The sequence below is a fragment of the Lagenorhynchus albirostris genome, chromosome 13, assembly GCF_949774975.1.
Source record: "Lagenorhynchus albirostris chromosome 13, mLagAlb1.1, whole genome shotgun sequence".
Classification (NCBI taxonomy): Eukaryota; Metazoa; Chordata; class Mammalia; order Artiodactyla; family Delphinidae; genus Lagenorhynchus; species Lagenorhynchus albirostris.
In genome coordinates, this window is record NC_083107.1 from 63,900,878 (window position 1) to 63,915,808 (window position 14,931).

At 33.7% G+C, this 14,931-nt stretch overlaps 2 protein-coding genes across 2 annotated transcripts in view; one reads left to right on the top strand and one right to left on the bottom strand.

Moving 5' to 3' along the window:
• Nucleotides 1-14,931, bottom strand: part of BIRC6 (baculoviral IAP repeat containing 6) — a 238,594-nt gene that overhangs the window by 149,827 nt on the left and 73,836 nt on the right. The window contains exons 21-23 of the mRNA XM_060168808.1: nucleotides 13,692-13,839; nucleotides 12,766-12,899; nucleotides 7,643-7,789 (exon numbers count right to left, since the gene is read on the bottom strand). Of these exons, the coding sequence (XP_060024791.1) occupies nucleotides 7,643-7,789; nucleotides 12,766-12,899; nucleotides 13,692-13,839 (429 nt within the window). The remainder of the gene's footprint in view (nucleotides 1-7,642; nucleotides 7,790-12,765; nucleotides 12,900-13,691; nucleotides 13,840-14,931) is intronic.
• Nucleotides 9,291-9,672, top strand: LOC132531449 (small ribosomal subunit protein eS26-like). Its single transcript, XM_060169221.1, has one exon. It carries the CDS (start codon nucleotides 9,291-9,293, stop codon nucleotides 9,645-9,647), a length of 357 nt encoding a protein of 118 aa, XP_060025204.1. The 3' UTR covers nucleotides 9,648-9,672.

The window sequence follows — 14,931 nt, forward strand, 5'->3', positions numbered from 1 at the left end:
TAAATGTCCATCAACAGACGAATGGATAAAGAAGATGTGGTACATATATACAATGGAATACTACTCATCCATGAAAAAGAATGAAATAATGCCATATGCAGCAACATGGATGGACCTGGAGATTATTATACTAAGTGAAGTAAGAGAAAGACTTACTTATATTAAGGAAAGATAACTGCTACAATAACAACAAATGTTTAGTATGTATTACCTACTACCTTACACTGTTTTAGTTAATTACTACATTCAACAAATGAACCCTGAAGGGCAGGTACTATGATTCTGGTCTTTAGTTGATTAAGTAAAGAATGGCTCAGAGAAGTTACCCTGTAGAGTTACCTAATGGTAGAACTAGGGTTAGAACCAAGGGCTGTGTGAAATCAAACCTAACATGAGGCATAGTGCTAAGCATGGAACTTACATCAACTCATTTAATCTTTGCAATGGCACATGAGTAGGTAATATATTATCCCATTTTACAGATAATGTATCTAAAATTGAGGGAACTATATGGCAGAAACTAACACAACATTTTAAATCAACTATACTCCAATAAAAATAAAAATAAATAAAATAAAATTGAGGGAAGTAATCTGCTCATAAATACCTGAAAAGGGGAGAAAAAAGGTAATCTGACAGCCTATCTTAACATCTAACAATGACTATATTATGCCAGAATTCAAATACACTATTTTTAAAAACTAAGCTATAATCACAAGATTGAAATAACAACAAAACTGTGCATAGCCTCTTAACAATTAAAACTCAACTTAAAAAAAAACCATGATCATTACAGTGTAGCCATCATACACCTCATTTAACTTGCACAAATTCAACTATGTAAGCTTGGGCAAAGAAAGAGCAATCATAACTCATATAAGTTGTGTGCTGCAAAATGAAATCCACTTGCTCCATCAAGTGTTCCACCAAAGCAACAGCAGTTCATTCCAACTCTAGAGGGAAAATTATTAGACTTACTAAGGCATTTATGTTGTACTTGTACTTTAGGGTAATTTAAGTGGTTTTTCAATATTAACCATGTGTATTTTAGCCCTTTACTGATTTTAAAAATCTAATGCCCAAATAATATTTAAAGGAAAATGAGCTAAGTCACAAGAAACACATAAGAGACATAAACAACCCAAGAAAAATAAGTCATCCTGCTACTATAAAACTAATTTTTAAATCTTTTGCACAGTCTGAGTTTTCAATATCATTTTCTATTTTTATACTAAGAGCCTCTAAAACTAGATATTAAAAAAAAGAGGTGAGAACAAGAAAAAGATGACTACCATCACCATTCCTAATCAGTATAAATGCAGGAAGTCCTAGGAAGCATGACAGAGCAAGAAAAAGAAATAAAAGATATAACAACTAGACAAACAACAAAGTAAAAATCTCTTTATTAACAGATGATATAATTGTGTATATTTAAACTCCCTAAAAAAAAAATCCCTAAGAATATACAATCTACAAGAATTAATAAGTTAATATAGCAGTGTCACCAGGTATGAGATTAATATACACAGATCAATTATACTTCTATAGACCAGCAAGAAAAACCTGGAAATAAAATTAAGAAAAATAGCACTTATAATAGCATAAAAAATCAAATAGCTAGGTACAAATCTAAAAAGGATGTGCAAAACTTCTAGTGCACCAAGAACTATAAGACATCACCAAGATAAATGGAATACCTAATTTAGCATAAATATATACTAAAGAATATTACCATGTTAATGGACTGGAAGTCTTAATGTTAAGATGTCAATCCTCCCAAACTGACTTATATTCAAACCCCATATTAAAATACAATAAGTTTTTTGAGTATAAATTATCAATCCAATTCTAAAATTTAAATGGAATTACTGAGATCTAATGTACAGCACATTGATTATAGATCATAATACTGCATTATATACTTGAAAGTTACAAAGAGAGTAAATCTTAAATGTTCTCACCACAAAAAAGAAATAGTAATTCTGTGACGTGATGAAGGTATTAGCTAATGCTATGGAGGTAATCATTTTACAATATATAAATTTTTCAAAACAACACACTGTACACCTTAAACTTGCTCACTGTTATATGTCATTTATATTTCAATAAAGCTGGAAAAAATGGAAATACAAAAGACCCAGAATCTTTATGAAAGAGCACCTTTAAGAAAAAGAATGTTGGTGGATTACACTCCTAGGTATACACTCAAGAGAACTGAAAACATACATCACAATGAACACTTAACACAAAAATGTTCACAGCAGTATTTTTCTTAATAGCCAAAAAGAGGAAACAACCCAAATGTCCATTAACTGCTGAGTAGATAAACGAAATGTGGTACATCCAAAAAAATTTTTAAGTGGTAAATATAAAATGGAATATTATTCAGCTACAAAAATGATGTACTTAGACATGCTAAATGGACAAACCTTGAAAATATTAAACCAAGTGGAAGAACCCAGACAAAAAGGTCATATACTATATGATTCCACATTTATGGGAAATGTCCAGGGTAGGCAAATCCATAGACTCAAAACAGATTAGTGATTGCTAGAAGATGGGGGAGAGGGGAATTGGGAGTGACTGTTAATGGTTACAGGGTTTCTTTCTGGAGTGATTAAAACGCTCTGGAATTAGTGGTAATGACTGCACAACACTATGAAAACTTCATATATAAATTTTCTAAATCTACCAAAAAAGAAAAAAAGTTGGTAGATTTGTACTAGCAGATCTTAAGACTTAACATAAAGTTACAGTAATTAAGACAATGAGGTACTGGCATAAGGCTAGATAAACTGACCAAAGGAACAGAAATGACCCACACAGATAGCAAACACATAATTCTGAAGAGAGGTGACATTGCAGTAGAGTGAAGGAAAGATAGCTTTTCCCCCACAAATGATTACACATCAGAAGAGAGAAAGAGTAAACTAAGATGAATTAGAAGAAAATACCCATAGTAAAAGAAGAGATTTAAAAGTTGAAATTATGTCAGTTATAGTGATGAAGTGTAACATACATGAAATTGGAGATGCAAAAAGAAAGAAGATAAAAAACAGGGCAGAAGCAGTGTTTCAACACTTAATGGCTGAGATCTTTCTAAAGCTGATGGAAGATACGAAGTAAGCATTCAAGAAGCTCTGTGAATCCCAACCAGGATAATTACAACTGAAACCACATGTAGGAAATCATAGAAAAATGCTGAAAACAGAGAGAAAGGAGGTGAAGGGGAGAAATCAAGGAGGGCGGGGGAAGAGTATGAATCTCAAAAACACCTTGAAAACTGACAATGACATTAAAAAAGGAATAATAAGACTGACAAGTGATGTCTAACAAAAACAGTGTAAAGTAAAATGAAAGATTACCTTTAAATAACTAGAAGAAATAATAGCTGGCTTACAATTCTATAACATGTGAAATACTCTTCAAGAATGAAGATGGGGGCTTCCCTGGTGGCGCAGTGGTTAAGAATCCACCTGCCAATGCAGGGGACATGGGTTCAAGCCCTGGTCCAGAAAGATCCCACATGCTGCGGGGCAACTAAGCCCATGCGCCACAACTACTGAGCCTGCGCTCTAGACCCCACGAGCCACAACTACTGAGCCCACGTGCCACAACTACTGAAGCCCGCGTGCCTAGAGCCCATGCTCCACAACAAGAGAAGCCACCGCAATAAGAAGCCCGCACACCACAACAAAGAGTAGCCCCCGCTTGCCGCAACTAGAGAAGGCCCGTGCACAGCAATGAAGACCCAATGCAGCCAAAAATAAAATAAATAAAATAAATTTATTTTAAAAAAAAGAATGAAGATGACATATCTTGATCCAAACAAGCCAAATGTAGAAAGTTATTATTATGATGTTCAGAAAAATTTAATTAAGTACTGAAAATTAGATGATACTATGACATTGATTACACTAATTTATTAGATTATGATAAAGTGCATCATAATAAACCATAGTTAACTTAGATAATTATAATAAAAATGGAATCAGTTATTAAAGAGGACATCTGCATTGTTTAAGATACTATGTATGCGGGGCTTCCCTGGTGGCGCAGTGGTTGAGAGTCCACCTGCCGATGCAGGGGACACGGGTTCGTGCCCCGGTCCAGGAAGATCCCACATGCCGCAGAGCGGCTGGGCCCGTGAGCCATGGCCACTGAGCCTGCGCGTCCGGAGCCTGTGCTCCGCAACGAGAGAGGCCACAACAGTGACAGGCCCGCGTACTGCCAAAAAAAAATAATAAAAAAAAATAATAAAAAAAAAAATAAATAGATACTATGTATGGATAATGGCTGTCATTTATCTAATTTTTCAAGAAATATTTGAAATTTTCCTATAGAAAACTAAGTTAATTCATCATCAGTAGACAAGAACAAAAAAAGTGATCTTACAGAGTTTTCAGACATAAAGAAAAATCAAACCACAGAAAAGCTCAAAAGCAAAGAAACAGAGAAATGAAAATGGAGTTATGAAATAAATCCAAATGAATACTGAATATAAAAACTATAATAATAACCATGGAATTAAAATACATATAAAATTAAGGTACAAAGCCACATTGCCATATAAATTAGAAAAGTGATAGATAATGTTCAATATATTAGCACTGTATGGTAAAAAGAAAAGCAACTGGATTTCTGGATGTCAAGGATATGTGTATATTATGCTCTCTGGGATGATTGCTAAAAATATTATAATAAAAAGTAGAAAAATAGCTCAATAAAAATACAATCACCAATAAAATGGAAACAAAGGAGAAAAAGAAACATCTAACAGGCAAGATGAGAAATCTAATAGAATATATGAAAAACATGGTAGATTTGAATCCAAATATATTACTAAGTATATTAAATGTAAATAAACTAAATACTCCAATTGAAAGAAGGGGAGGAAAAAAGCAACTACATTCTGCTTACAAAAGACATGACTAAAATGAAAGGAGACACTGAAAAGCTGAAAGTAAAAAGCAGGAAAAATATATACCATACAAATAGTAACTAAAAGAAAGCTGATAACTGGTAGAGAAATATCAAACAAAGTAATTTAGGAAAATCAGTCTTAGAGAGAGAGAGATAATACCTAACGATAAAAGATTCAATTCACAAGAAAGATACAACCATTCTAAATTTATATGGTAGCTTCAAAATGTATAAAATAAAAATTGTTGAAACTAAAATAGACAAATCCACAGGTATAATGAAAGGAATTTAACATGCTGATCTTATTAACTAAAAACAAAAACAAACAAAAAAAAAAAGATGAAATAATCAAAGACAGAGAATTTGAAGACCACAATTCATCCAAGTGGATATACAGAGCACACTTCACCAAGTGCAGAGTAAACATTATTGTCAGGCATTATTGCTGATCCTCCGCAATTCCCAATAAATTTTGCAGACTGACAAAGTATTTCTTTTGACCCCACAGCATTTTAAATAGAAATGAATAAGATGATAACTAGAAAATCTTAACATGCTTGTAAATTAAGGAGTGCATTTTTTAACGTTACTTACTAAAGTTGAATATATGAAAACCCTATAAAGCAGCAAATCAACTTCTACAGTCATAGCTAAGAGAATAGTGTATCCACTAGTACTAACAGCACTACAATATAACAACCTAAATGTCACTCAAGAGTACACAAATCAATAGTGGGTCCATAAATTTTGTTTTATTCAGAGAGTAGAATCGTAAACAGCAATGAAAATGAACCAACTATCTATATATGCAATGATATAGGTGAATTTAACAACGATAACATGGAACAGAAGGCTGACCAACAAATACATAAATGCAATTCTATACTATACAGACCCTACTCAATCAGTGTTTAGGAACACGTAGCTAAGAGGTTATACAAAGAAACAAATAAAAACCAAGAAATGATTACTCTAAAAGTTAGGACAATGTTTACCTTTTGGAGAGAGTGAGGGAAAAATAAATGGAAAGGGGGCACGAAGAAATCTTTTTTAGAGTACTGGAAATGTTATTTCTTGACTTGGTGGTCACATGGGCAGTTTGTGTTGTGATAAATTGCTTCACTATACAATTGTTTTCTGCACCTTTCTGTATGCGCATTATATTTCACAATTAACATGTTTCAAAAGAAAAGGAGACAGGAAGCTGAGAGACTACAGTCATCTTCTAGCACCTTATGATCACTAGTCAGGACTCTGCCCTAACATTTAGTAAGTATCCCTCTGCTGGTGGTGGTTTCAATCTGGGTGGAATACAGAGGTGAACGCTTATAAAAGCATAGACTACCTTTGGAAAGACAAGAAACGGGTCCTACTGTACGTTTTACAGGAGTAGAAATGGGTAGGAACATGAGGAAATACTTTTCTTTTTCAAACCAGATCTTTTATGTTTTAAATTTTATAACTTCTGAAAGTATTACTTATTCAAACACATTAATTTTCTTAAAATAAAAAATTAATTTCATGACAGTTCCAAAAAAAAAGTCTGATTTAGAACCAAAGAGTTTTCTGGAAGTTTAATTTCTTGTTATCGCATGTTTCCATACCACTGTAAATATATAAGTTTCTACAAAATGACTGCAATAGTCCAAGAAAACAAACACAAATGAATTTTGACCCTTCTGGCATCTCCATATGAAAGAAATATAAAATTTTATTTTTAAATTAAAACTCTCAGCTACATAAGCCATGAATTTCACTTAGTGGTTACTTCTACATTTGGAAGATACAAGATGATTCTGAATAAAAAGGCACTCAAAGGACTGTTAATTTCCCTTTAAAACACTTTGCCATTCTGGACCCAAGTGCAAGATTAAATTTTTCATGACTTCTCAAGCAAACTATTTTTACTTTCTGTTAGACAGTTGAAGAAACAAAAAGACACCTACTTACAAAAAACCATCAACAGCAGAATTCATTCAAGACAATATTCAAAAACACTTCTGGGACTGTAATATAAATGTAAAACCATATACCAATATTTTTAATTATAAAAACTTCAATTATTTGTGCCCAGATAGAACTAACTGTAAATAAACACTGATCCTACAATGTGAAGAAAAAACACAGAAAGTAAGATATACAGAATAAACAGAAGTTCTTCTCACTGATTATTCATTTAAAACATCAACAACACCATATATTCAACACACACAAATACTGGTTCATATATCCAAAGTTGTTTTAAACTAGCTGAAAAAACAGTATTTCGTCTTCACTCATCTCAACCTTCTCAAAGACATTACCAAATATACCTTTAACTTTAAACGCAAAAAATTACATCATGATGCCAAACTGACCATCAAGACTGATTGCTGAAGGTGGGTAATGAAAATATAGTCTATTGTACTCGTCCCTCTACTTTCGTTATGTTTGATATTTTCCAAATTAAAATGTTTCTAAAAATGCACATACATAAAACAAAAAGATTTAACATAGGGTTCTAGAGGGTAGGAAAAAACCCATGAATAGACTTAGAAAAGAATATGAAACCACTTATGATTTTTCCCCAAAATGTGCCTCCTACCAATAAGTTTCTACTAAACATGACAGCAAAGGAATTTACATATACTATAAACTGATATGTAAATATTGATATATCACTTTATTACAACATAAAATATGTAATAAAAGAATGTATATAATAAGAGAAGGTATATACCAGTAAACGTACTTGCATCATCCCTTTCTATTCTGGTTCCATCACTAGTTGACACACAAGTAAAGTGCAGAGGTTCAACTTCTAGAAGTCCAGTGAGAGATGTGAAACTACCTTCAGCAGCTGTGCAACTACTGACCTTTCCATTTCCTAATACAAAAAAGAGACAAGTTTTATAAAACGTGAATTAACCTTAAAAAGGCAATAGTCATATTGAGAATTATAGCTACTACTTCGATTTTAAATAGAAAGATGTATAAATGCATAAACACAGGGTTTTACACAGGGCTTCAACAATGGACATGGTATTAAGAAAACACACAGATACTAGTCTCCTTACTACAAAAGCAGAGTTGCAGAGAAGCAACCTAGTGGCCATTCACATTAACAAGAAACTATAACAAGTGATTTAGATTTTAAATGAGGAATAGAAGACAAAAGAAAAACAATTAATAAATAAATAAAATAGATTTTAAATGAGGGGAAAAAATAACCAGCTACTTAGATTAGCTATTACTCAATCTGTTTAAGTATGCAAAATATCAGAATACATTCTATGATGTCAACAGTACAAATGACACTTATTAAAAACTAAAAAAAATTCTAAAATATTAGCAAGGTTTATCTATAAATTTTATATTTTGAATATAATATCAATATTCTAGAATGAGATATGCTACCTTATAATCATAAAAAGTTTAAGTTGGCACATGTAGTAGTAAGAAAGAAAAATCAAATGGTCACAACTATGCAAATCATAAAACCACAGTAAGAAGACTGGACAGAAGAACACAAAAGAATTAAGAGTGGTGTATATCGTACAAGGGGAGGAAGAGGGAAGGGTTATTTTTAGTACTTTTCAAATGTTCTAATCAGAGCACTACTTTTAAACAGAATTCTTTAACACACAAAGTAAAACAGAAAGAGAAGATGGAAAGAATGGAGAGATATGAAAAATATCATCAAACATCTGAAGGAATAAATTAAACGCAAGACTAAACTGTCAAAACCTTGTTCTCCAACGTCCCATTGGCACCCAGCATAGGACCTGACACGTGTGTTAAAAAAATATTTATTGAGCACTTATTCAATAGAAGACATGGGAGATACAAGAAAAGGGACAGGCCCTAGTTGTCATGAAATGCATATTCTGTTCAAGGTTACCAGGTATTAATTAATTATACAAATGAACCAAAAAAAATTCCTATGCTTTACTTAAGTTCAAAGGATAAATAAATCAAGGGGAAATCAATCTATGCCAGGGGTAATAAAATACTTCCATGATGAGGTGATGAGACATATGGGAAGAATAAAAGATTTTTATGTCTTTATTTCACTGGGACGGGAATCCAGGCAGAAGAAATGACATGAGTGAAATCCCTTCAGTAGGAAGGAACATGACACATTAGAGAAACTGAAAGAAAAATGTGCCTAGAGGAACATTTCTCAACCCTAAAACCCCTCTACACATCTTTAAAATAATTAAAAGAACTTGAAAATTGAGTTTTCATTTATGTTGGCTCTGTGTGTGTGTCTATACAGAAATATTTATCAAGGTAGAAATTTTAAGATGAGAATATTTTAAACATTAATTAGTATAACAGTAATAAACTCATTAGGTATAAAACTAAATAGCATCTTTTGATGAAAAATGACTGTTATGACCAAGAAAACAAGGAATAATGGTCGTGCCAAGAAGGGCCGCAGCCACATGCAGCCTATTCACTGCACCAGCTGTGCCCAACGCGTGCCTGAGGATAAGGCCATTAAGAAGCTCGTCATTCGGAACATCGTAGAGGCCATAGCCATCCAGGACATTTCCAAAGCGAGTGTTTTCGATGCCTATGTGCTTCCCAAGCTGTATGTGAAACTGCATTACTGCGTGAGTTGTGCCATTCACAGCAAGGCAGTCAGGAATCGTTCTCGGGAAGCCGGGAAGGACCAAACACCTCCACCTGGATTTAGACCTGCTGGTGCTGCCCCACAACCTCCACCAAAGCCCATGTAAGAAGCTAAGTTCTTAAAGACTAAAGAAATACTGCCCCCTGGAAAGACAATAAAATGGAAATTATACTTTAAAAAAAAAACAAAAATAATGAGAATACTGGTGATGTTTTATATTCTTGCAAATCTCTTTAAAATTTGGCTTATCAGAAGGTAGTTGGATTTGCCTATCTGCCTCTGCATTCAATGTATTACAATAGGATGCTCTGGCAGAAATACATGAAGAAACGCCGACCCAATACAAATATGTGATTGGAAAAGAACGGAATATTTTAATAAAGTATTAAATATTCAAAAACTTGGAAAGTGGTAGTTTAGGATTAGTTGCAATACGGTATCTGAAATCTTAAAAAAAGAACTTCTCAAACTCTATCTTAAAAAATCTTAAAAAAAGAACTTCTCTGGGCTTCCCTGGTGGCGCAGTGGTTGAGAGTCCGCCTGCCGATGCAGGGGACGCAGGTTCGTGCGCCGGTCCAGGAAGATCCCACATGCCGCGGAGCAGCTAGGCCCGTGAGCCATGGCCGCTGAGCCTGCGCGTCCGGAGCCTGTGCTCCGCAACGGGAGAGGGCACAACAGTGAGAGGCCCGCATACCGCAAAAAAAAAAAAAAGAACTTCTCAAACCCATGCTTGATGTTGAATCACCATGCATCAATCATAGGGAAAATACTGGTCCACTGCTATATACAGATCTTCCAAATGTTAACACATTTCATCATATAATATCAGAAAATGACATTCACTAATATCATCGTAGGCCATCAGAAAAGTCATTAAAGCTCATTTCAGAGGAAACAAGTTTTCCAAAATTCTAATTTCTGCTTAAAAGTCTGCTTCTAATATTGGCAACAAATACTATCAACTGGATGAATACTGACAGGCATTTTTTATTCATTTTTGAGAAAATACCTGCCAAATAATCAAATCTGAATAAACGTATTTTATCAGTCATTCTTGCAAATAAAAATGGTATACGCCATGAAATAAGCAACTAGTTCAGCTTATAACTCTAACAACTGCACAAGTGCACTTCCTTGAAACAACCATGGTTCTTCAGCATGCAGCAGAAGTGTTTCATGCACACTTCCCATTTCATCACAGAATACTTAAAAGATGCATACTCGTGAGTTCAAAATTTAATAAAATTAACAATTTTTACTGTTTCATCAAAGGTATTTCTAAGTGAAACTGCCATACTTCTTACTCTAAGTGCATGGGGAAGAGCATCAGGCTTTTGCACAATCAGTATGAATGTCAATGCAATGAAAAAAGGCAAGTAACATTGTTTTATCATGAAAACATTTAACCCGTGGACTCCCTAAAAGGATCTCAGGAACCCTGAGGGGACCTATGGACCACACTTTGAGAATCACTGGGCCACAGAAAGAAAACTAACAGGGCAGATCACACAAGATGTTCTATGCTATATTAGAGACTCTGGACTGCACAATTATGGAAAGAAATGAAAAGTATTTTAAGAAGAGACAGAGAATGATCAGATCAGGTTTGCATTCAAAAATGATTGCATTCATTGCATTGTGGAGAATGTATAGAAGTGAGCCAAGAACAGATGCAGAATGACCAGTTAGAAAGCTATTACCGTAGTCCAGGTTCAAAACGACTGTGGCTTAGATCGTAATACTGCGATCGTGGGAAGTAAGAGAATGGGCAGATTTGAAATATATGTTGGTGGAAAAATAGAATCTAACGACAGCCTCATTGTGGAGGATGAGAAAGAGAGGATAACATTCAGATTTCTGTTTTGTGCCATGGATGCCATTAACTGAAAAAAGGAATGCTGGATGGTGAGAAATAAAATGAAGAGACGTTCATATGGAGACATATATCACGACTTCTAAGTCCCTTCTTCTGGGACTATGATACTCTATAATATAGAGCATGGCTGCTCTTGCTTATTTAACCCCCAGGCTTGGCCTGAGCTTTACGGTCCTCTCCTTACGTTCTCTCTATAAGGAATTTCATTCTATCCTAAGGAGTTCAGAAGGCATCTACAGGTCTAATTCTAACCCCTCCTTTGAGTTCTATTCATAATTTGACAAGTCACTTAGATAGAGACACACTGGCAGTAAGGTAGTCAGGAGCCTAAGTCATCAAACAGAGGAGATAACACCAGTATCTAAGGCAGAATAAGTCATTAAAAAGCAAGTAACAGACCAGAAGTATAGTATGACCTCTTTCATTAAAAATGCTCATAAACACATGTAGCAAATAAGTCTAAATAGCTAAGCATTCTGTTAACAATGGTAATCTAAAAGGATGAAGAGGTTAGAGTTGAGACATTTTATGTTTTATTTATATTTCTATATTTGATTTTTCTTTTTGCTTTTTTCACAACTCATAATTTACAAACCTGAGACTAACTCCCAAAATTTACTTATAATTAATGTGGTAATTATCATAGTATATTTACAAATAAATTTTTTAACATTTTGGTTTACTAGCAACACCTGCAGTAAGTTCGGTAAGGTGGAAGAAAACAAAAAACAAAGCGATCATTGCTCTATCTGACAAAACTAGAAAAACACCAAATTCCAGCACCTGAAAAGATTATACAAATAGTGTTATACATTCAATCCTAAAAACATATTCTTTAGAAATGCATACAAGAATACATGTAACATGGTGTACCAAGTTCACCTCAGGAGAGTGTGACAGAAGATGCAGAAAATTATTTTTTCTTTCTGCATCTTTGCTTATTAAAATAAGTATAAATTAATTTTATTTTCATATTTTGTAATATGAAATAACATGTTCTTTGAGTTTATGAACAACAAAGGCACACCACATAAAACTGAAAGGACTACAACAAATAACCAAATTTTAATCTCTTATTAGCATTAACGTCATACTGACATGCAATGAAACACACACACACACAAAAACCAAATTTGCAACCCTTTCAAAAATAACTTCAATATTTTTTGAGGGGGGAGTTAAGAAACAAAGGCAAATAGTTTAATGACTCACGGATACTAAAGTTAAGTTCTAAAAACTTTTAGTTCTCAAAGATAGAATGTAGTGACTACAATCTATTAAAAAATCAATGGTAACTTAAACCCAAGATATAAAATTCAGAAATTCCTTTAATAAAAGACTTTACTACCTGAAAGGACATCTGATAAATCAATTTCATCTGACTGGACACCAATGCTGCTGTTGTATACATTTTTACAAGAAGAGCCACTCATCTCCAAATCAAAGAGGACTGGATCGAATGGTGAACTATATAATCCATATCTGAAAAATAAAATAATGTCCTAACAATTTTCCTGTCAGCCATCTAATTAACAAATTATCTATTTACTTAGTTTTCAAAGCAGTTTTTACACAGGGCAGAAGGAGACACTATTAACTCCTTAAATTCACTGAATCTCAACTGTGTTCCCTGAAAACCTATACTCCAAAAGATACAGTCCAGAGACTCAATAAATGTGATTTCAATTAAGCTGATAACTAATGAACCAAGACAACCTTCATCTGCAGTCTGAATCAACAAAGAGCTATCAAGCACCCCTCCCTTGCCTCAATCATTACATTGACTCAGCAGAAGGTACAAAGGCTTTGAGTAACATCTCATTGAAATCAAGATTTCTAATCTATAAAGATTACAAAAATCCTTGCTTTAAATAAGATACTTCAAATAATGAAGATTAGGCAAGAACTCAAATCTAACCTTTAGCTATTTCTTAGTTCATTATGTTTAAGTTTTAGAAAATCAAACAGCAGATAAAGAATACTAGTTAACGGCAATAAGTGATTTACATAATTTTGCTTACAAAGTTTTAACAACAAAGAAACAAATTACCTTAAGTGCTTCTACCATTAGCAAGATACACCACTTTTAAGTATTTTAATATAATTAGCCCTCTGAATAACCATCTCCAGGACTTCCAAAGTTGTTAAAGGGAATTATTTTCAGAGAAAATAAAGGGAAGAAAAACTTAAGCAAATATATATAATAACAATTATGTGCAAAGGTGGTATCATATCCAAAAGGCCCATGATTAGTCATTTCATAGATTAAAATACCTTGTCTGAAGCAAAGCCTCCATTGGTGTTAGCCTGTCCTGTAACTGTCTGGACACAGCAGTAAGCAGAGATGCACACGCGGTACTGCACCCAGCCAAATCTTCATCTTTAACATAATTCAGTAAGACAAAATACCAGTAGACCGAACCTGAAAACAACAACAACAAATCAGTTGTTTAAATCACTGTTTCTTTTCCTCATTTTTCTCTAACAAAGAGAACTTCAGATTTCATATTTATCAGTATGTCCCCTTTTCCTAGAAGGATTTTCTGGAAATAAAATCTGTAAGGGCAAATTACAAAGAAGGACTAACTCCTTGGAGGACTCTAAGAGGACACTGACAAAGAACTGCAATCATATTTTTTGAGAAGTGTATAGGATCAACTTAGTCGTTTAGGTTTTCAGTAACGTGAGATGACTCTGAGGGACATTCTATAATAGCTAGAAAAGCGGAGATGTCAGGTCCTTCAAGCCATCTTTCCTAAAATACTATTTCTCTGTACTAAAAATTTCAGAACCAGTTGATGGCAGTGAGCTACAAATAATATACTTTAGCAAGTGAATGAAGTATAGTTATTCCATACTGCCAGTTAGATACAGACCAAAGGTGATAGTAAAAGGTGACCATGATGATGTATTTTAAGACTCTAACTTGAGATATCTAACTAAATACATCCCATAATTTAAGCACCCTACCACTAACACTATCCTCAAGAAACTGTTTTAAACACCAGAGACTATTAAAGTGAGCAACCAAGTCCAAAACATTCTACTCTATAAAACAAACAGTTCATAGTCTTAGTCAATATATGTTCAAGGTAAATATAAACAGACATTTTGTCTAAATTAAGGTATTGATAAAATAACCATTTATCATAACTTTGAGCAAACTTTTTTTCTGGTATACCACCAAGATCAAATCCTTGTGGAATATGTTTATCTCATTGAGATAACTTGTTGAATGGTTATTTATAAAATAAAAGACTGTGAGAAATGCCCACAAAAAACTAACACTAGGTAAAGGACAAATCTGTAGCCCTTCATAGTAAATTCCTACCTGATAACTACATTCATTTTTGAATGGCATTTCCACAGTCTTTAGGTGCTGTAAAAAGAAAAAACAACCCACTGGCTCCTTTTAGGGAATCAGAGTTTGCCACAGACCCTACCATTCTCACACAATATGTTTATGAACCATTCTTCTTATTTATGTCATCTCTCTGGCACTTACTGACATTTT